The following is a 24,762-nucleotide window of genomic DNA, read 5'->3' as shown; positions in this document are numbered from 1 at the left end:
TAAATATGTTATTCTGTTTAATATTGTGTTATGATAATATGTGTTAAGCAGTAAAATTCAGCAGTTTTTAATCAATATTAGAAGGCGGCCATTTTGCCACTTGCTGTCGACTGAAGATGACATCAATTGTTGCTCAGGTCTCAGGTAACAACCAATCACAGCGCAGCTTCAGAAAACAGGTGAGCTGTAATTGGTCGTTGAATGAGCAATGAGCAACTGTGATGTCGTCTTCAGTCGACAGCAAGTGGCATAAAATGGCCGCCCCCTGAGATGGATAAAAGCGACTGGATTTTGCTGCATAACTCATATTCCACAAATGTAATATTAATCAGAATGTCATATTTAGACTAGTGAGGTCACATATAACATATTATTGTCAAGAAATGTTTAATGTTGACTTCCACTTTAATGCAACATTTATCACGAGGTAAATATACAGTATAAATAATGTTGTAAAACAATATTTAGTCAACAATGAACAAAAACAGTGAAAAATAGTCACTATTAGACCTCAACATTGCTTTAGACCAAATCTTATTTGTCCCCATTCATGTGTTTTTACTTACTTTAAAATCAACTACCTGCGTAGCTACTATAAAACTAAACTAGATCTTGTAGGTTTGTGTGTAGCCGCCTCAATACGACCACCTCAGGGATCGAACCCACACCGCCAGCAAATCTCCGGTGCATGAGCGCAAAACGCTTCCATTGAGCCGAAACTCCGGGCTGCCGTCCTCTGCATGACCCGCCCTACTCTGCCTCCGATTGGCTCATCAGTCCTCATGCCTAAGGTCAGCCAATCTAATCAGCGAAGGCAGGGGGTATCGGCCAATTAGAGGCAGAGGCGGGTGGGCCACGGCTTCACCATCCCTGATGAAAAATGCATAATCTGGCTGACAGATATGATGGGCGGATTTCTAAATGGAAATACGCAATGCTGACTGAAAAAAGAAGCGGGTATACACCGTACACCCTGGAATATACCACTGGTTCAGTCGAGCTGTGACACCCACTCAAAAGCAATATTTCGTTTAAAATAATACATGAAAGAGAGTATTCTCTTCCTGAACGCCCACACAGAAAGAGATCAAATGCGATTCTCGAAATAGCACGAGATTTGGAAAGCGTCTTTTATCAAGCAGACAGCCTAATATGTATCACGTCCTACCCTCATTTACCCTCTTTGAAAAATGGCGAGGTAGAAGTAATTTACTTGGTTGCTTCCAGCCTAATAAAAAGAGGTGACATGTATTCATGGTTCATCATGTTTATGGGCGACTGTCAAGTGGGAAACATTCCCAGTGTTGGCAGAGTGACGACAAGTACCAGCCCTAAATCAATGGTCAACCGTCTTAATTAGATTAGCAACTAATTTTGATCGAGCCGCTCTTGTTGTTCTCCCAACACATCACCCAGTCACAGTAATCCATCCGACAATGCCGACAGATTTCGGCTAATGCCGCTTGAACACTCGTACCTTCTTCTCTTGGTTCTCGGCTCTTTTTTATTGACCAAAAATGTTGACGCATTTTTATAAGAGAGAGTAATAACATTGATAGCCCTCTTGGGAGCACTGTTAGACGCCCACCAGTGACAGAGTTGCTGTAGTTTATGTTCTGTGGACTGCGCAGAGAGCTTCATACATTAATGTTGCGGGATTCACTGGCTGGATAAAGTTGCTTTAGTGTGATTTAGAATCGGATTCCTGATTTCTATGTCTGTAGCCCTTGGCTGGGCCACCACGGCATGCATGACAATTGGAAATATTGGTAGCACGTGTGCTAGTGTCACACCATGTTACACTGGTTTTGTACATGGCATGTCAGGAATGGGCAACTTAAATGCTGGAGGGGGCCACAATTGTTCATCAGTGCTATTCAGGGGCCACATATGAGCACACACTTCCCAACCAGATTCCAAAAATGCCATTTTAAATATGCACACAATACGTGCACATGTGCAAAATATGTTCTTAATATATTTCATTTTTCACAATACATTTCTCAATGCATGTGTAAAAAAAAAAATCCCCTATCCTAACGCAACGACAAAAGGTTTGAAGCAAAAAGTGCAAAGGGCTCTCTTTCATTAAAATGACCATTTAAAGATGTCACAAAACTGATGAACAAGAAACCGACATTAAGTGCAAGAACTCATTTTGTGTATTTTTCCCCCCACAAAAATCAACTCACACAAAATGTTATTGAGCTACTGCTTGTCCTGCATATCATTTCAAACTTTTAAAAAATTATTAGGCCGACTCATATTGTAGTAGCTAGCAGTTTGGCACCCGTGAATTTGCACAATCACTGATTTTTCTCTCTAATATTTTTTTTAATATTTGGGATTTTTCTAGTTTCCCCGCGATTTGTTTCTTCATTATTATTATTATTATTATTATTATTAGTAAATTTAATCAGAGTGTGGTCGGGAGCCGCAGTTGTTGATGATTCGTCTGTCTCATTACTTGTCACAAATTATTGTGGGAATGTTCATAATTGAAAGATTTAACTAATGCTCTTTTTGTGTACATTAAAAGCACACATTCAAATTTGAAATTTGGGCTTGTACACATTTCAATGACATACTGTTTATCTGGGTATGACATGTTCCATTTCTGGAAGCTACTAACAATGAAAGAATGATCTGAGTAAGAGTACTGTTGAGAAATGAAGCTCTCCATTGAAACATTTCATATTATTTGTCACTGAAAACATTCATTACGAATGCTTGATATGAATGCTTATTTGTCTATAAGTGCTCCGCGATTGGCTGGCGACCATTCATCAGTGTACCCCGCTCTTGTTTAAAGTCAGCTGGGATCGTCTCCAGCTGCCCTATGACCCTAATGAGGATTAGCGATATAGAAAATCCATCCCTATGATCCAGCCTGGTGCCTCGGGTCATCTGACCAGTTACTTCTGGAGGTGCCGGAGTCTAAGTGGAAGCTTAAGAGGGGATACGGCCTTTTCTATTGCTGGTCACAAACTATGGAATGACTTCCCGGTGCACATTAGACAAGCATCCTCACTTGTCTATTTTAAAACCCGTCTTTTGTCCTTGTTTTAGTGGCTTATTTGTTTTGTTTTAAAACTGCTTTATGTTCAATTATCTTAATTTTTTTAAAATTTATATACAGCATTGTATTCCATTTAAGGTTGTTTCTAAATTGATGGCTAAAAAACATTAGCTAATAAGACACGTCACAACTCTCAGTTTGACAGCTTCTGAGGGAGTCGTCGCCGAAACTAGTCAAGGTAAAGCACAATTTTTATTTTTTTTTTGCCTTAACTCATTCACTGCCATTGACATTAAAAAATCTTATATTTCTATTAGTTTCAAAAATGTTTTCCACTTTTGTTAACAAGAATATGAAAACCTATTTTTTTTTATTGTTCATATAGAACATATATAACATTTGTGATTAATCTTGAGTTTAAATAATTAAGTAATCAAACAAAAAATAACATTTTATTTAAAAAAATTAGGGTCGTCAGACGATAATTTTTTTAAATTGTTATTAATCGCATGACTTCAAAAGTTAACTCACGATTAATCACAAATTTTATATCTGTTCTAAACGTACAATACATTTTTTTCTAGGTTTTCCTACTCTTGTTAACAAAAGCGGATTTTTTTTTTAAACTAATAGAAATAGTTCAAATTAATTTTGGACGTCTATAGCCGTCAATGGCAGTGAATGAGTTAAAAAAGAAAAACCATAGGAGAGTATCTAAATTGAGTTGAGAAAATAGATCAGTTCATGGATGCATGTTTTTGTAAATTCTTGATTCATAACGGTCATACAAACGTTTCCTGGATATGTATATTTAAAGTTATAGTTACAATGAGCCGTGAAGGAGCTCGAGTGCCATTCGAAAGATTCAAAAGCAACAGATGTATTGTCAATCTGCTGTCACAATGCTTATTAGAACCACAGAACCCACAGTTAATTAGCTCGACAGGTTGAGGCCAAAGCAGCTGTGGGCAACATATTGAGACACGGATGCGAGGGAGCGGTGAGGAAAGCAGAAACAAAACCAAAAAAAAAAACATGAGGAGAGTGGGTGGATGAGCAAGTGGGCCAACATGTGAGTCAGTGAGAATTTAAGTGCCATCAAGGGTAATATAAACATACTGTAATTAACCCTCTAATTATGCTATATGTCTCCGTCTTTATCTGTTTTCCGCGAGCTTTTGCAGCTTACCAACCACAAATCGGAACTAAATGACCTAATACAAGAAAATCCCTCAGACCAGAACAGAAGATGTCTTTCTTCAGACGTTCGCTCATATTTATATGTACAGAACGTACAGTATTTAGCATGCATGCATGTTTCCGCGTGTGGGTCGATTCTGCTCTGTATGCCTCCGAGCCGGTGCCAGTCGGAATCAGAAAGGTTGACCTTGGTCATAAATATCTAATCAGTGTTTGCTGTCCATGAAAAAGATCAATTTATTCCTGACCCAATGGGAAAATGTGTCTGCCTCAATCATCTCCACCTCGCTCGCAGACAAAAAAAAAAAGAAAAAACCAAAAAAACATAATGCAACTCAGAGAGGCGATGAGGGGAACGTTAACCTGGTCTGGATGAACGCATGAAAAAAAAGAAATTCTTCATTAGTCTCTGATGAAAAGTCATCACCTGGAAGCCACAGATGGATAGCTTTCACAAAAGCCCTCATTGTTTGTTTGGGCTGAAAAGAACTGAGATGTGATACAATGAAAAGCCATTATGGAACACCAAAAATGGGATATTATGTGTTTGATATTGTCAAACAGAAGAAATGGCGAGGCAAAATTGCTGGCTTAAATGGCAAACCCATTCTTCAAGGCTGATGTGCCACATTTAAACAATGATCCCGTTACCAAAATTTGCCGTAAAAGGCTACCGTCCGTCTTTGAGGATGGAGAAATACGGGATATAGAGATATATTTTAGTTTTTGGGGGAGAGTGTAGAAGAATATTTTGTGGAGAAGAAAAACAGAAGTGGCAGATAGAGGGGAAAAAAAAAATCTAGTTATTCCATAAAATGAAGCCTGCCATTGTGTTTGTCTGGCCTGATGGCGGCGTCTTTGCCTGCTCTTATTTGCCTTATTAATATGCATGCTAATGTACCTATTTTATGGCTCACCAGCTCTGATTCACTTTAAAATCAATTATCCATCTGGCTCGCCCGTATCTCGCTCAGGCTCAAATGTCTATTTATTTCAACAAACATACATCGGGCACAGCACAATAAAGATAAATGCCTCGATTAGAGGCAGTAAACAAAGGAGCGAGGGAAGGCTTTAATGAGATTTGGCACAAAAGAAGCTTACACTTTCTTAAATAATGAGCCACGGGTCTTGTTTTTTTCTAAATGCAAATTATATAAAGGAATGTTTGGCTGTCCTTGTTCCAATTTCATTTAGATAAGAGTGTCTCTAAACAAGTTGGCTGTTAATATTCTTACACGAGCACATCACTGCCTTTCTGTCTGCTTCGTCCCAGCGGAGGAGAAGAGTGCTCTCCTCTCCACGGACACATTAGTGCGTGACAAGTTCGGGAAAGTTCCCTGTGCCTTTTAAAGATGCTGAAAAGAGGAGATGCAAATGACAGACGAAAAGGAAAGTTGAAAAAGGCTTACATTTTCTGCAAAGGACAAAAAAAAAATAAAAAATCGACCGTCCACATGAAATGATGAAAGCATCTGATGATTAACTTTTTGGGGTATTTTTTTTCTCCAAATGCCACAACAAGAGTGTGACGCTTATCGTAGAACTGGAAACTGACCTTATTACGACGTAATGTGTCTCCTCAGTGCTAATGTAGTTTGTACACATTGAGCAACTATTTAAATGAAGAGACTCACCTCCAAAGCACAAGCAGCCCTGTGGACATTTGCCGCCGCATCCATGCATGTCTCTCACGTCACCGTATTTATCGGGTCAATTATATAATATACGGTTATAATATTATCAATGGTTAGACAGAAAGTACTGAATGTTAATAGAATGTTATTTAAAAATGGTATTCGTGATGGTTGGTTTGCATCTCTAAAGAAAATATGATTATGCTTTTCGACACGTGGGGTGTAAATTGATTGAAGGATGTTTTGATTTGAAATCGGAACAATTCGACAAGGTTTGATGCAATGACGATTTGTTGTCATTTTACATCCATTTGGATGAACTTAGCGCTGTCAAATGTGCCATTTCCTTCCAAGATGTAAATCTCCAATACAAGACGATTCTACACGTATTTCCATATACCTCAAAGTGGAACGATTCGATTCAGATCGGTTCGATGCACTCGCATCTTTTAAATCAAAAAACGATTTCCCGGTTCAAGACGTTTTTTTGTTACACCTCTATTGGCTACAGTCGGACCTATAAGACTGCGTTTCCCAACAAGACATATTTTGACAGACCTGTATAGAAACGATTGAAAATGATCTTATTATAGTATATTAGAACATTTTGTAACATCATACACTAAAAAATAAACATGTTGTAATGATTTATTTTAATTGTATTTTTTACAACCCGTATGTATTGGATAGGTATTGGTAAGCATCTAAACAATGTAAGCAATATCCCACCTCTAATTTGGCTTTTTGTTGTTGTTGCATTTTTATTCACGGGAAATTACGGTAAATATGTTAATCCATCAAAAACGTTTATCCATATTTAGATACCAGATAAAAAAAAGTTCTCAACACCAAACAGCTAAATTTGACTGCAATACACTTTCTCAGGTGCTTCAAATATTGTGCTACCTGGTGCAGATAAAAATGCATGAATATGGCACAGTGTGCACCTGCTGTACGGGGGGAGAGCGGAGGGAAGGGGGGGGGGGCTTTACTCGCAGAGCAAATCAGGCAATCAGCAGCATGTTTCTTTTGCTTTTGAATGAAAAATAAATCTTTTATGTGAGGGCAAATCCATTTGGGTGGGTCGCACATACAAATTATATGCATGGGAAGGGCGGAGAGAGAGAGAGGGAGGGAGAGAGAGATGATGGAAGGATGGGGAGGAAGTAAGGGAGAGAGCGAAATAGTGTTAAATAAAAAGGGCCACGGGCATGGGCAGGATGGTAATGAAGAGGGGTAGACCAGCAGCTGAGGTCCCTGTAGATGAGATCTCTCCCTGACATGTGTGTCCCCTTCATTACACATTAAGGGGGGGGGGGGGGGGGGGGCACAGTGATGAATCCTTAATATGACATTACACCAATTTTCCTCTTCATTTAGCCTGCTAATGGGCTGGTCTGCTCCTATATGGCCAGGGGCTGTCTGTACCAGACTTCACCAGAAATAGACCACAGTGGCCACTGGTGGCACACCTTGAAGCCGCCTAATTAGGGCCAGTGTTCAACTAATGGGGCTTTTTTTGACAAGAGTTTGCCTCGTTTGACTCTTTTTCGTTGCAGGGATAAAAATGACCACCAAAACGGCTCTGTTTTCCCCTTTAAAAATGACATCAGTAAATTTGACTCTATTTTGAGAAGGACCAAATAGACTCCATTTTAGAGCAGGCTAATATTTACACTTGGAAGAGAGTCAAATAAAGATTTGAAAAATAAAAGTAACGAACTCACGACCTTTAGCTTGGGAGACTGCCACAGTACCACCTGAGCTATGCCCCTCCTACTGTTTTGCTTATCTCCAAGAGGAGATCAACAACTAAGACGGAGTGAAAATCCAACATGGCTACTCGCCGAAGAGAGACAGTAGTGAATGACTTACGATTCATGGTGTCGTGAGCCACGCTTGATATTCAGAAAGCGTGACGTTGCTCACGAAGACGACGTCACGCAAATAGACAAATGTGATTGGCCGGCCTGTTTTTTTCGTCCGGTGCCGAATCGCTATGGAGTCCAAACCCATTTTCCTTTTCAAGAAAGTGGGTGTGGCTTTTCAGGCTAGCGTGGCTCAGGAAGTAGATCCGCTATCTCCCAAGCTGAAGGTCGTGAGTTCGTTCCTCAAAACTTAAGTGACTTTTATTTAAAAAAAATTCTATTCTTTCTTTCTTTCTTTATTTGACTCTCTTCCAATATTACTCTAAAACGGAGTCTATTTGGTCCCACTCTAAATAGAGTCAAATTCAGGCTACAGAATTGACTGTGGTGTATGTGGCTGTATGTGTGTATGACTCACTCAGCATGCCCATCCCTAGCATGAAGGCATCCATGGTGTAGGGCAGACCCCTGGCTCGCCCCCGTGTTCCAGGCGGGAACATCACCTCCTTGGGCTGGGCCTTCTTACATTCTACCTATGTAGACAGACAAAGACACGCACGCACACAAACGCACACACAGACAAAAACCATTAGACTGTGCAGGCACACGAGCAGACAGATCTGACAGGGCTGTCTAAGCTCTTTAAGGTAGTTTTCTATTTGACTTGCACAGCCCGCGATGTGTTCCATGGAGGAAAAACAAGACAGAGTCAATCCGAGCACCTCGCATTTGAGAGCCGAGTCCCTGTGGAAAACTTACAATCATGCTCTGGCTGCTTTCAAGCAAAGGTTATTGCTCTGGTGGGCATGTGCCCAATGCTTGGGGGAAATACGAGCTAAATACTTTGAAAGACTTTTGGAGAAGACGGGGTGGAAGAAGCTCCGGTCTCCCGTGACATCGCCGTGTGAAAGGCGGTTTTGTTTAATCTGTTAGCGGGGATAATCAAACTCACCGCTAAGCCGTTGTCATGTAACAAGACAGGGTGGCTGTGTATATTTTTGAAAAAAGTATTCTTCCCAAGTAACTCACTGTCCAATTCCACCCGCCGCGCTCGTCTCTCTTCTGCATTTCTTCCTCTCACTCCAGTTCTAACACGTGCGCCTTTGTTCATTTCCCACCCTGCATGAATGACATCCCCCTCCCCCCCAACATCACACATACCAAATGAGGGATGTGACAAGGGCAGATGACGAGATGGGAGGAAGATGAGAGTCCTATTTACCACCTATCTATCCCCACCGCCATGAATTATGTAGTGGCTGACGAGGGTCAGTTGTTGGTTGCTCTTTGGGTGGGCCGCATGCGTCTGCCGTGCCGCACAATCTATTTGCTCCATTGCCTACTTGGCATCGGCCTGTCCATATGTTTGTCTGTTTGCCTCCTGGCTCCTCGTCTCGCTTCTCCCTCCTGCCTCCGCTTAAACAGGGCTTCCTCGGCTGCTGTGGTTCACATGTCAACCCGGCCCGATGCGCAAGACAGGCTGGAGCGCCCGGCACTGTGTGCACCTCAACTAAGAAACAGCATGGCATCCATGCAAATAGCCGTCCGACTCTTTGACAGGCCAGCGCATTGTTATTCACACGCAAAAGTTATTAGCAAATGTACAGTGCAGTGGATGCTAGAAGTGGGAATGTTCTTGCTGGACTACACTGTCATATATATATATATATATATATATAATATTTTTTTCTTCTTATATATATATATATATATATATATACTGATTTTATATATATATATACTGATTATATATATATATATATATATATACTGATTATATATATATATATATATATATATATATACTGATTATATATATATATATATATATATATACTGATTTTATATATATATATACTGATTATATATATATATATATATATATATATATATATATATACTGATTATATATATATATATACTGATTATATATATATATATATATATATACTGATTATATATATATACTGATTATATACTGATTATATATATATATATATATACTGATTATATATATATATATATACTGATTATATATATATATATATATATATATATATATATATATATATATATATATATATATATATATATATATATATATATATATATATATATATATATGAAGAAAAAAATATTTTAGGGCTGTCAAAATTAAAGCAGTAACTGTGGAGATGAATCTGAATTCTTTAAAGCATAAAAAAACAAAAACTCAGTTAACTCAGTTGTGTTTACTTCCTGTTGCGGTCTATAAATTGCACCGTGCAGGATTGGAGTGTGCTGCTTGTGGGCAACAACTAAACCTACAAGCGAAAAGTTTTGAAATTTGTTTCTATGAGAAAATGGATGCCGGTAAAGCGGTGTCCGTTTTGATCGTTTTGTTCAGTAGTTGGATTTTACAGGAGAATTCTATTCGAGGATCAAATAAAGCGATTACAAGAGTCTTTGATTTGAAATATATTTCCTATTAATGATTTTACATTAATTTCAAAAGTAAATATCTGTTACAAGCTTTGTAGAATATAGTAGAAGCAGAAGTAGAAACATGCGATTAATCGCAATTAATTACAGAAAACTAGAGAGAGAAAGAGAGAGAGAGAGAGAGAGAGCTTCGTTATTCATGACTAAACCACTTCATACTTAATGATACAAAATGAAAATAAGATACATACAGAAAACTAGTTTTTATTTATTTATTGATTTTTAGGAATATGAGCAGATATTAACCAGTTGAACGGAACGTCACACCAACTAGGTACGTTCTTAGTCACAATATGCGCAGGTTTAAAGAAGCCACTGTTCAGACATTTCTTTTAAAGCCACTTCAATCAAATTTAACACCACGCGTGCACTAAATGTCACCATTAAGAAGGACGTTATGTGCTCATTTTGTTTTTAAAAGTATTTCCATTATATGTGGAACATACTGCACTATGAAAAATTGTAGTCTGTGATTGCAGCTTGCAGCATCCTTTATTGCAAACCCGTTTATAGCTACCCTTTCTGAACAAAATGAAACATTGACTCAAATGATTATTTTTGTTGTCAGCTGTTTTGACACAATTGACATTTTGAGATCTTTTAATAGCGGATGTGCCAAGTGTTGTTTTTAAGGATGATTAAGACAAACAGACAAAGTGAGGCTGCACTAATGACAATATGTGCTGTTTTTTTAGAGAACTTCATTTTGGGGCTATTGACTACACAACACAGCCTTCTTCAGACATGCCAGATCTACAATATTCCACACAATCAACAACATAAATGAAAGAAACGGTCAAACGCGATTTATCTGGACAGCCTGAGTCCACAGAGACATCTACAAAAAGAAAGCGAAAGAAAACACTTTCTTGGAAAGTTGCTGCCTTGCACAGTTGTGATAGGTTACACTTAAGACTTTCATTTCAAGCACAGTGGCAGAAGAACACATTTCCCTGAGCCACTTTGCCGCCATCGCAGCAACTCTGGCCGCCTCACTTGCCACTATGGTTTGTCATAGTGCTGAAAAAAGGCACAAGCGCTTGGCATGGATGTTGAAACTGGAAAGGACAAACATCTGTAGGAAATCTCAACGCATTGCTGGATTTTTCAGATTGTTGACATACGGCAACAAATCCAGCAAGGGTCTGCCCGCACCATATGCTTCACAATGTTCTCCAGTAGCCCCCCCCCCCCCCCCGAATGCCCAGGTTGCCCGCTGCGAGAAAGGCAGACCCAGGTGTGAGTCATGCCTACATGCTCTCAGACACAAGTCTTTGATATTCAGAGAGGGGGCTCCTTGTCATGGATTCCAAACCAGGATCTGCTGTGGTGCGAGTGTGTGGGTGTTCGCCCGCTTCAAACAGTCAGGAGTGTGTGAAGGAGAGACGTGTGTGCGTGTGGAGCTCTTAAGAGAGAATCAAGTTCGAGAAGGTGAGAATGGAGGAGGACAGATTGAATGAAAAGTCAATTCTAAACATGATCATAAAATAACAGGAGGGTGCAGCAGTTGGAGATTCAAATTTTCAAAAGTTTTTTTTCAGACAACTTTTTGTTGTCCCAAATGCTGGCTTATGGAACTTTTCAGGATCTCTCGAAGACGTGAAAGGAGGCACAGTTTTTGCATTTTGAAAAGAATTATGATCATTTAGATGGGGAGTATTTATCTTACGTGTGCCTTGTTGTCTGGGGAAACAATTTCATGCAGCACCGTAAGCATAAGAAGTGATTTTGGTGTTGCTAGTGTTCACTCTTGGACCCATGATAATTTGCAAAAATCGGCAGTGTTAAGTCATTACTTACAGAGTTGAATTTAACTTCAAAAGTGTCTATATTGGTCGACACTAAATATAGTTATTTAAAACAAGACTTTTGAAAGTGTTAAATGCAGAGTTAACCGAACAATAGGTGATCGTCAAATAACACCTACCCTGGATACCATTTAACTCTGATACACTCCAGGAGTTAAAATCAACTCCCAAAAATGTAACCCTGAAATTTTAGCACTCAGATTTTTGTTGTGTAGAATCTTGACACACAAGCTTGATGAAATGACATCTGAGTACTTTTTTTAATTTTTATTATTATTATTATTTTAACAATAATGTGTTCTATGCACCTCCACTAGTCTAAACACGGATTCCAAAAACAATTTCGTTAACGAAATCAAATACAAACAAAAATGCTTTAAAAAAAAAACAGAAAAAAAAACAACTAACTGAAACTACATTTTAATTTACAACACTAAAACTAACTATAATTATAGCGAAAATGTCCTTCGTTTTAGTCTTGGGTAATTAATTTAACACATGAGCCTTTGGGGTTGATTTTAATTATAATTATTTCGATATTAACCTGAATAAAGACGTTTTAAAGGTGATGTCATCTGGCAGCAGCCAATAGAAAAGCACCTTCAGATGATGTCGCTCCAAGGGGAAAAATTGCCGAAACGCAACGCTAGGTAAGAAATGGGTGACTTTTTTCATTACTACACTAATACTGAAATTAACTAAAACTAAATTCAAACTAAGCATTTTTAAAATAACTAAAACTAATAATAAAATTGTACCCCGCCTACTGCCCGAAGCCAGCTGGGATAGGCTCCAGCAACCCCCGCGACCCTTGTGAGGACAAGCGGTACAGAAAATGGATGGATGGATGGATAAAACTAATAAAAACTAATAGAACCACCATGAAAACTAATTAAAACTAACAAAACAAAAACAAAACAACAACTCAAAACGAGATTAAAACAAAAACAATTTAAATTCTAAAACTTTAATAACCCTGCCAAGGATTCAGCTTGCATGACCAAATCTAGAAAACAGATGAACCGTGACGGTCAGTACTAGGCAAAATGGCCGCCAGCGTGAGAAAGGGGGAAATTTATCTCCTCATAGTCAACACCCACAATATTAGTCAGAATACCGTCTTTAGACTAATGGAGGGACTTAAGACTAAAATTCTGTAACATTTTAAATAGTGTGTTAATTCTACTTAAAACATGACACATTTTATTTGAATGTATTTTTTTGTCTCGATTAAACTGATTACGATCCCTCACGGGGATTTACTCTGATGTCATTTTTTTAAATATATTTGTATGATCCCCACTCATGCACAGACTGTACATTCATCAACACGCAATATACTGTATTACAATACGATACAGTACAAAATTTATTTATACATTAAACTCATAAAAATGTTTGTTTTGTCATGAGCAAACAGAATGGAGAAAGCCTTCAGTTATGACCTTTTCAATATATTTCTCATACATATTAACCTTGTATGTAAAATGCAAAGGTGTGGGGGCGAGCTGGACTGGAAATGACTGTCCTTCAGGGACAAGTGTTGTGGGTGTGCTATTTGTGTGTGTGTGTGTGTGTGGAGGGGGAGGTGTAGAGCTCTTGAGCTTCAGCAGGGAAATGATCCATCAGTAGGCTGGCAGGTGAAGTAAAGGACTTCTGTCATTCATTGTGTTTCATTTGTTCCGCAGACCATTGTCAAAACACAGACCGAGTGTTTTGGGAATGATAATTGATGGGGAACATGATAGAGGATTAAAATCAATCAAACAATTCAGTTTTTTTTTTTTTTTACAATAACAAAGAAGAATTACAAATGAATGCGGATGTTGATACCACTTATTTTCAGACCGATAGCAGTACTAGTACTCAACTCTTGCGTAGTCACCAATACCAAGTACCGATACTACTAATAATTTTTGATACATAACATTTCCTCCAATGGACAATGACAGATAATTTTAAACAAAGATCCATATATCCCAACATAACATTTTGCATTAAAATTGCATGAAATTAATGGCAATTTTCTATTCTTCTAATTTCTAGTTCCTGTTAGTAAAACAATCACATCGGCCACCGACGCAAATAACCCTGATATCGGCCCGATACCAATATCTGGTATTGGTACTGGCCCTCCTTACTAATGACAAGGAAGTGCCAATATTCATCATTTTGATGAATATTGGCATCAGACTTTTTGAAAAATCACACAGCCTATAAGAGATCAATTTGAAACTGTATACTTCAGGTAAGTATTTATTAAAATTTTCAGTTAACTTTTTAAGAGATGGTGCTGACCCTGGGAACTCTCTGCGCCTTGTTTTTGTTTGAAATGAAAACAAAAAATGTAACATTTCCGATATTTGGGAATTTTGGAAAACGTTTTTTATGTTAAACTCATTTGCTCCCAAAAACGTATAAATATGTTCTATTTTAAATGTTTGAAGTGTCCCAAAGACATACATACATATATATATTTTTTTATTTTATTTTATTTTTTATGCCAGAGCATACAGAAGGCTTTGATGCAGCCTCTCAACTGCACAGTTGATGAAAAGGTAATTAGAAGGTGGCAGCAGAGAATAAGAGATCAACCAGGACCATTTAGCAAAACACTTTTCTTTTGTTTAAAACTGATTTGTGAATAATGATGAAACCTAGCTATATTCTAACGCTAATTGCTGCAAAACGGAAACAGATACGAATATACTTTTTATTCTTGATGAAAGAAGAGATTCTAATCTTTCCATGTTTTTATAGCAATAGAACACAATAATCTGTGGGCCTTTCAAAATTGGTTAAAATCCAGTAAAACAGTGAGTGAAGTGGATTGCTTCAGTGAAAATGGCTGCGAGTGAATGAGTTAAGGTGTTTAAAATATGCTTTAAAAAAAATCAACGATGTTAATTAAGAGTTATAGTTTGTATTTTTTTTAAAGTTTTGCTAGAAAAATGTTCCCTTTTAGTAAAAATGTATATCTGCTCCAAAAATCGGTTATCGGCCTCCTTGACCACTAACATTCGGTATTGGTGTCGGCTCTGGAAAAAACAACAATTTCCGACCATTAGAGGACCTCCACTATCAATCCCCCATCCAACTTAAGAGGTCTGAGTACTTCTAAGAAGGGTTGACCAAACTTTACAAGAAAATCCGATACGGTATTTTACAAGGTCAAAAGCTAAAACTAGTATCTTTTACTGGTACTGCTTTGGTTTTCGTGGTGTTAAAATCCAAAGCAAATTTTGTAACAATGACACCACCCAAAAGAGATGAACACAGCAGCATTTGATCAGAAACCAGCAACAAATACTTTTTGAAAGAAGAACAGCAGCAGAGCTTCTCTTGAAGGAAAGGATGTTTTCATTCGGCTTCAAGTACCTGGATAAGGTTGACTGTTTGAAACATATTGTGGATGCAAAACGTTTACTGCACATCCTGCAGATCTTTGCTTGATAAGATCATCAAGATAGCTGAGCAAAAGGACACAGTATACTAATATTGACGTACCCTACTTTTAGATAATTTAACATTTGGATAAAGCAACATGCCTTCAGTGTTTCAAATCTCAAAGGAATCATTAGATGTGATGTTTGCTCCTCGTGGTTTATATAACTGCTGAGGAATATGAGGTCATTTTAAAGACCATACGCTCCCCGTGGTGCTTCCATATTCCAAGATGATAATGTCTCCGCGCATACCGAGACACTTTCAAGCGATGCCATCATCAAATGGCTTCCATCCGATTGCAGATATGAGCACTCCTCAAACGTCCCAAGTATTAAAACACAGTGGACTTTACTGCCTTCACCGCTCATCGCCTTTCTTCTTCTTCAAGTGTAAACATCCCATTACTTACAGGCCAGAATTTGTAAGGCAACCTTCCGTGTGGAACTGACTCGCCCAAAAAGCGCCCCCTTCTCCCTCATTAGGCACATGATGTACAAACACTGCGGAATATTTCCATTTAAAACAAACAAAAAAAAAAATACATACTATGTATTTTTCAACACATTGAACTTGTTTTTTTTATGGAGGTTTTCAGACAAAAATAGTCACAATACAATAAGTCTATGGCATTAATGATTTAGCTCCAAAAGACAGCTTTACAATGTAAGAAGGCTTAGAACACACACACACACGCGCGCGCGCGCACACACACACACACACGATTCATGATGTGCACTTTAAATGCTTCTTATCTATAATGTTCAGCGGCAGCGTGACTGATTGGTTTGCAGGGTTCACGAGCAACCGCGCAACCAGTCCAGCTGGCAATTGAGAATTCAGAAGATGCGACTAATTAAAAGCAATTACGTTTCCTTAGACAAACAACTGGTTTTAGATTGGTTTGGGGGCTTTACAAAAACGTTATTGCTTGTGATCAGTAATGTTTTTTTTGTTTATCAAAGCTACGGGAAACAGCAGCCAAGAGGCGGATCAAAACATCAAATTGTGCTTTGCTGTTATATATTTGGTCTTATGAGGAACGACAAGACAGCAGTATTAATGTGAATATGCTCACATCAGAGGGACGGTCTTGTCAAGCATGCAGGCCTAAATAAGAGGTCTCTGCAAAATGTCATTGTTGTTGCTATTAAGTGTAGGACATTGCCACTTAACATTATTTTACATGTAGGGATATTCAATACCACTTTCAGTCATACCGATACCATGAGTACTTTTGATACGTAAAATTCCACTCAAAAATAATGACAGATAAAGAAAGGACAATATATCACAATATGGCTTTTTCCCTTAAAATTGCTTGAAATTAATGGTCATTTTCTGTCTTCTTAATTCTAGTTCCTAATTATAAAACGGCCACAAAAGGGCAGCTAGTTACATTGCAATTATCTTAAAGATGTAACAAAAATGGATTATACCTCATGATATGATAATTATAAAAAAACATTGTGGGGAGGTTGGCAATATAGAAAAGCTCACAATACTGTATAAAAACTCACGATATTGCAATGAATTTAATTTTTTTTAAAGGGACTGCAGTGGCCAAAACAATTCTAGTTCAAATTAATCTGCACTAACCGTCATAAAATGCTCGTTTTTTTTTTTTAACAGATGTACTGCCTTTAATATCATGACATGACCGCAACGATATTGTGGTAATTTTAGTACCGTGATAACTCAACTCAACTTTATTCATAAAGCTTTTTAAAAACAAAATCAGCTGAATACAAAGTGCACAATAACGCCGTTATCGTTACATCGCTAACTGATACCATCGCCCGTTACTGATACTTTATATCAGTACTCGCCCATCCCTACCTAGTAATACGTAGTATTTTTTTGTGTGTGGTTAACAAGAACAAAAAACTACTGATATATACCAATTTAACAATCACTTTTCTCTCTTACAAGCTATTTGGCCTTTTTTCCAGCGGCACTTTAACACAGTGCATTGACAAATAAAGAATCACTACCGTTTTCTATTATTTTTGGAAATTTGATGTGATATATATTCAACATCGATAAAGCTATTTACCTTATCATTTTTGTAAATCGGTGAGAGTATTTTCCAAACCATCTCAATTTCCACTATAAGCAGGGCAATCAGAGTTTATTTGTAAGTAAGTGCGTTTTTATGAGGATAAACCCCTTGAGATGCATCATCTCATTCTCCTCGACGCAGTCATTGGGCGGTCGTGTCAGGAACCCGGCGTGAGAAACTGATGACAAAGACAAAATTCCTCTCTTCTGTTGTACGCTTGTGTATTTGGAAAAAAAATACATGAAAGCCCTTTTGGCAAATACCAACTTGAGTCCATTTGAATCAAATGCTGATGTTTCATCATAGTCGATGTCGTGTAAGGATGTTGTGACTGCCCCAATTCTCCCTTAAAGGCCGTTTTATTATGATAAAGCACATGTAGTAACCAAAGCCACACTTAAGAGCCAATTCCACTAAGAATGCGCTGCGTCCGCTAAGAGCGCTAAATATTGCTCCACAACTGCACCCGCAGCTTGCTTCCCTGTTAACGTCCTATTCTCTAAGGCTATCGCTCTAATGATATTCCAGCGCAAACACGCCCACAAAGTTTGACAGCTGGGAAAAAAATGTGCGCCTGATTTACCACACATGCCAATGGATTTGCGCCAAAAACACAGCAGTATCGTAACAGTTGCGAGAAAGATGACATTATTAGAAAGTGAGGTTGGATCGAGGAGGTCCAAAAGCGTTTTCCTCATTTAGCGCCATAGTGAGCGGACGATGACGTCATTCGCTCGTTCATTGAATGTCCATAAAGTACAAATTATTTGTGCGATCATCTTTGATATTTTCAGAGGTTTACGTGGGCATACAGTAGAGATGGATTTTCATATAGCATAACGGTAATGCATCTGTCACGTGTAAATAATCACAAAATGACCCCCATAGAGGTGGGCAATTTTTCCGCCAAATGTATGCAAATGACCTTATTTACTTACACGCAAAAACTCCCGGCGAACTCTGGTTGACAGCGCAGTTAGTACTGAATTTCCCCATCTGCGCGTGCTTAGTGGATTACACGCTTCCCGATTGCTCCATTTATGCCGGTTGGCGCCGCGTAAAAGCTACGCAAACCTTTAGGCTGCGTTCAGACTGCAGGCAGGCAAATCGGATTCCTCCTCAAATCCGATTTTTAGGGTCCAGTTTTTAGCAAGTGTCCAAATCCAAACTAGCCCGGTTCAGACTGAGCCACATTATTGACCCATCTGACAGTTTGCTGTAGCAACGACGTCGAACGGAGGCGGCGCCCAGCGCGCGTAGTCATGTGACGCTGTTTACCGCTCCGTACATCCCCGTTCCTCGCAAGAGTGCTAAGCGGTTTTCTTTTCTTTTTCTTTCTTTTCCTTCTTTATTTTTTTATGTCAATGGCTACGACCGGGCAACTAAATCCGTTTCGAGTGTTTCAAATTGATCAGACTGAGACGCATCTTGTCCAAATCGGATATGAAAACTACTTCCCGTATGTGGTTTCAATCCGTCCCGCAAAAATCGGATTTCATGTGCTTTGTGACTGAAAGTGGAGGGCTCTTTTGTTGTCTGAACAATCTCGATGTGGATGGGTTATAAATCGGATTTGGGCTGCCAGTCTGAACAAGGCCTTTGTGGTTCTGGCCCTGTGGACATCAGCACAGCACAGAGAAGGTTGTGGGCGTCTTGCTGAGCAGTGCCCTCATTTTAATTATAAATAAGGACACAAGAGTGACAGAGGGGACATGCTCTTGAGAGTAAAGCTTGGGTGGTACATGCACACAGGGCGACACGGGGTGTTTGACCACCTCACTAAAGGGTGACTAATTCATATCCGAGCGAGCGTTGACCTTGTGCGTTTGCGTGGCCCATGAGAGGACACGGAAGGAGAAGGTGGGCTGCCCTACACATGCATCGCCCTCACGACTTGGGTGAATTTCTGTCTGCATCAATTATTCAAGGACCATCTTAGATAACACTCACAGGGAGGATGGATGAGGTCTATTTCTGTATAGTACTTCATAAAGATGAAGACAGGAAGCATTTTTTACTTTATGTGCCGGTGCTTGAAGAAAGCGAATAACCGTCGGTCTCCTCTGCGACTCTTTGCAACCAAGGCAACACCGAAGGGTCTTTGAAAAATGCTCTCAACACTCTCCACATCCTTTCCTTTTTGCACACATTCCCACGTGTCAGCACTTTGTAGATGCGAGGGCCGCGCTTATTTCCTGCATACTAGGACATTTATCTTAGGTGTTATCAAGAGGGCCTTTTGCAAAGGTGACAAAAGCCTCCAAAAGGCCTCAAGCCACCGGGCCTTTTGGCCCAATAATCCTGATCTTACTGGGACTCTCAAAAGACTCAAAAGGGGATTCAGGATGTGTTGTCTTTTACATGTTTTTGGAATGTCTTAGAGATTGACAAAAGGGAAAATATTGCCGTTGAAATATTACCTTAGATAATAGATAATACCAGCTCAGTGGCCTAGTGGTAGAGTGTTCGCCCTGAGACTGGGAGGTCGTGGGTTCAGTCGATTACGTTGGAATTGGGGGGTTAGATCACCAAAATGATCCCCAAGCGCAAGCCCCTGCTGCTGCTCACCGCTCCCTCAGTGGATGGGTCAAATGCGGAGAATACATTTTACTCCACTTAGATGGGCGTGACAATCAATGGTACTTTAATATAATATAATAAACATCTTTGATTTAAAATTCCAACCAAATGTTCAGGGAGCTCCCAGGGTCATTTGCATAATAATAAAAATACAATTTGCATAATAGCTACATATAATTTTCAAAGTTTTTCAAAATGTTGAAATGTTTAACTTCTCTTTCTTTTAATTTCAAACAAAAACAAAAGGTGTAGAGGTCCCAGAGTCAGCTCCATCTCTTATGAAGTTAACCAAAAAAGTCAATAGTTACCTTAAGTTAGCACATTTTGAAATAGATCTCATATTGGCTGACATTTAAAAAAAAAAAAATTGTTTTTTTTTTAACAGAACTAATATGATACAAAAGATAATGCAGGTATTCCAATTAAAGCTAAATATATATATATATATATACATACACCAATTAAAGCTAAAACTATGTATATATAATTGGAATATAGTTTTAGCTTTAGATGGAATGCCTGCATTTTATTTTGTATCATATTGGTTCTGTAACAAAAAAAATCCTTTGTGTTGCCTCTAATTAACTATTAATGTGTGCGGTTGTGGTTATTGTCCACTCATTTGCCGGACGTAAGAAAGCAACATTAAAAAAATAAATAAATAATCTAAATCCTTTTCCTATTAGTTGTTGTTGCTGCAAATGCAAAGAAAATACTAATTGTGCATCTTAGTGTCTAATTACCATTATTATTACAAAATAATTGACATGTTATTGTTACTCCCCAGAAGCAGACAGTGATTTGGACTGTAATTATGCTTTACAAAAGCTTCATTGGATAAATCCACAGTTTGGAAAAAATGGCTAATCAATTTTTTATTCTGTATATTGCATTAAGCACAGGTAAGGGACAAATGGCAATCCCTTTGCTTATTATCTTAGGGCACATAAAACAAAAAAAAACAATCTTTGCCATTTATATTCAAGCCTTGAGAGTAGAGGTATAAAAATGTCAACAGTGTGCTCCAACTAAATGTCACAGGATGTGACAGAATATCTTTTATACCATAATTTCAAAAACACTTTAGATATACGCCTGAGCGCAGAATGGGATGCAGCACTGAAGCATAGAGGGGTGCACACCGGGGTCATGTGTGACCCGGTCTGGTCCCTGGTGAACAAGGTTCTACTACACTGGTCCTGTCCGTCAGACAGCCAGTCAGTCTGTCAAGTTGTGGAAAAGGCCAGAGAGGGGGGGATGGAAGAGGGGAGGGACACTTGGAGAAGAGCCATACTGAAAGGCAGCAAATATTCCCTCCAGTCAATCACAATCCACGCAACTTATCAAATACATTGGAAACCCCAAAAATACATCTTACAAAGAAACTGATTCTGTGTAGAATTAACTCCGCCAGTGTCGTGACGAACATGACAAGGAATCATTACCCAATGTGAACTGTGCCTCACAACAAAGAGCTGTCAGAAGACCAAAAATTAAGAAATGTTAACTTGCACGAAGCTGGAAAATGTCACAAAATTATCCATAAAAGCCTTAATGTACATCAAACCACGGTTAGACAGATTGTCAATAAACGGATAAAGGTTCAGCATTGTGGTTGCTCTTGTGAGGTGTGGCCTTCGTGTAGAGATGATGCAAGAGCACAGCTCAGAATGCACAATGAGGTGGAAACAAGACTTAAGGTCTCAGCATACCAAGCCGATGTTTGCTGTTAGGCACTTGGTTGAATGAATTCAACATGATGAATTGCGTTGGCCTTGTGTGACAATTGATCATTCTGATTGGCTGTTAGCTAGCAAATTGGTGTACGGGACAAGAATTGGATATGACAAAAGCAACAGCAAAGTTGAATTCTTTCCTATTTTGCATCTAGATGGAAGAAAATAAGTAAAGATTAATTCATTATTATTGTTAATTAAAACTAATGAAATAATGTTGTGTCTCCCATGACTTTTACCGGCCCGGCATGCCGACGTGGCAGTTGCCTGGACGTTGACCACGTTGGCCAACCGTTGACTTGTTGTAATGAGACCATCAAAGAAATCATATGTAAGTAAGTAAAACATGACACAAGAATCTGTCGTGTCAAGACATTCCCAAAAACATTGTTGAACTGAACTGAGGAATGTCTATTCATGTGGAGATATGCTGCTCTACTACACTCTAAAAACAGTTGGGTCAAAAGTAACCCAATTATAGATCAAAAATGGACCGATACACTTTATGGGTCAATTTGACCCAACTTTTTGGGTTGTTTTATACAAAATGACCCACATTTTTGACCCAATATTTTTGTGTTGTTTTACGCTGAAAAAACAATTTCTTGACTCAAAGTTGGGTCAGATCGATCCAAGTATAGGATCGGTCCATTTTTGACCCATAGTTGGGTTATTTGTGATCCAACTGTTTTTAGAGTGGAGTTTCGCACCACAACTCATGAATTTGTCTTGTGATGAAAATAAAAAAAAACTCATTTGTCTATATCAACGTAGCATATTGCTTTTCTAATGACCATCGGTTGTTCTCAACTTTCCAAAATTCATTATTTGATATATTGAGGGCAATAAAGGGATAACCTATATAAATTGGAAACAAAACAAAATGGCCGACTTGCTGACTATATAGGACACTATAAAGTGAATTTAAAGTGTTCTGAGTGGTTTATATTATATTTTATACTGATGACATGAGCCTGGAACAGATGAATGCAATTGACATGTTGAGAAAAGAATCGTGTTCCACTATAACGCCGTATATCACTCCGGAGGCTTGCGAGGTGGAAGTGCGCTGCAGGTGTACTCACAGTCACGATGCAGAGGATCGGTTACTCTAAATCATCATTTAACGACAAGACAAGTATGCTTTTGAGTGCTCGGAGATGACCCAGCTCCGAGTGTAAATAAAGCGAGCGCCACAGGAGCCTGTGGAAGGCGTTAATCCCCAACTAATGAACTCAGCCTCTTCTAGCGCCATCCCTGAACATCATATCTTCACCTTTGTGTGTCCCTGAGAATGTGTGTGTGTGTGTGTGTGTGTGTGTGTGTGTGTGTGTGTGTGTGTGTGTGTGTGGGATTCCGGAAGAGGGACAGGTTCCAGACTCCTGTCTCTCAGCCTGACAGGCACAACTCAGTCACACAATTTCACGCTTTGTGGCCAGTACACACCACTACTTTCCCATCCCTGAAACCCACAGAACCACCGGGGGTGCGCACAAGTGAGCGGGTCTCTCGCTCTCTCACACGCACAAGTGGTGCTATTAATACTTGGGGGGAAAATAAATAAATCAAATATTAATCCCTCAATGCCCGACTGGAATAAAAAAATAAAAATAAAAAAAAGAGTGGACTTACCATTTTATTATTGATTTCATGAAAATGAATTTCACAGACTTTCTCAACGATGTCCTCACTGTCAAAAGTTATGAAACCGAATCCTGTGCAGAGAGAAGCAGATGGTAGGGAGGGAGAAAAAGGGGGACAGGAAGTTAGTCACAACTTCAGGGGGAAACGCACAACAAGGTAGATCTTTGTGGCGAGCGAGCTCAGGAGCAAGACATTGTCCTCTTTAAATCAGGAGGCGGATGAAACCTGCCACTTTATTCGGGGCAACCCAGAAGTTCTCCCACAAAGAGAAGACGGGAAAAGTGCACAAAGCTCATTTAATGAGATTCAGGAAGCCACGGTTCGGCATCTGAATTTCATTAAATGTATTTTTTTATTTTTTTTTATTTCTGTTATTGAAATCTGACTGCAGTAGCAGACACTGTCCTTATGTTAATGCCGGGATTTTCATGTCGTATTTATAGCACTAAAGCACAACTTCTCTTTTAACACAGGGGGGAGAGTCTTGATGGTTTGCGCCTTATGAACACAAGTGGAATGCTCTCTGCGTTTTGATGGCGATACACAAAGCAATCTGGCTTCTCTACAGCAGGGGTTGAAAGGAAAACCGATGTTCTATTACTTTTGCAAAAGAGGAAACGGCACAAAAGGGAAACAGTTAGTGGATAAAGCAGCAAGAGCGAGTGAAAGGAGATGAGTTTCTTTTCAAAGAGGCCAAGGCCAGACAATGAAATCAAACCAACTCGGTTGGAGATTTCGCAGCAAACACGCCACCGGTCTAACTGGCATGCTCCACGGGAAACGCCATCAAATTATTACCATGGGATGTGAGATGGGGTAAGAGGAGGTAAAATGTACTGAGTGTGAAAATGATAGCTGGAAACTTACTGGAATCGAGTATACTACCACACTGTCGGGGCCAATACAAGAGCCGTCCCAAAAATGCAGTTTTGACAAGATGTTTATGCTCAGTTTTGTTTTATCCTGTAATAAAATTCAAACGCACCAAACGCGCACATCTGTCTCTGTGTGTGCTCTGTGAATGACTTTTGACCAATTCAGGGCGTCGTCAGCTGGCACAGATTCCCGCTCCCTGCAAGCCTGACATGTCTCATCCAGTCACGCGGGTCAAACTCCCAGCCACGGGTCACATCTGGCCCGCCATATATGTCGTGGAACTCGGACTGATGACAAACAAGCTACATTACCCAACGAAAAGGCTGCTAATCATTCCGTAGTATACATGCGACCCGAATGATGTGTATCCTTGCTAGCACAAGCTACCGGATAGCTTGACTACCTGT

At 39.1% G+C, this 24,762-nt stretch overlaps 1 protein-coding gene across 4 annotated transcripts in view; it reads right to left on the bottom strand.

Moving 5' to 3' along the window:
- Window positions 1-24,762, bottom strand: part of LOC147160915 (RNA-binding protein Musashi homolog 2) — a 257,629-nt gene that overhangs the window by 60,324 nt on the left and 172,543 nt on the right. For all 4 annotated transcript variants that reach the window (XM_086097953.1, XM_086097955.1, XM_086097954.1 and 1 more), the window contains exons 8-9: window positions 23,468-23,550; window positions 8,143-8,257 (exon numbers count right to left, since the gene is read on the bottom strand). In XM_086097953.1, the coding sequence (XP_085954079.1) occupies window positions 8,143-8,257; window positions 23,468-23,550 (198 nt within the window). The remainder of the gene's footprint in view (window positions 1-8,142; window positions 8,258-23,467; window positions 23,551-24,762) is intronic.

The sequence above is a fragment of the Leptonotus elevatus genome, chromosome 16 (genome assembly GCF_054856555.1).
Source record: "Leptonotus elevatus isolate MCC_2025b chromosome 16, RoL_Lele_1.0, whole genome shotgun sequence".
Lineage (NCBI taxonomy): Eukaryota > Metazoa > Chordata > Actinopteri > Syngnathiformes > Syngnathidae > Leptonotus > Leptonotus elevatus.
Note: the sequence above shows the minus strand (reverse complement) of the source record. Positions and strands in the feature narration are given on the sequence as shown.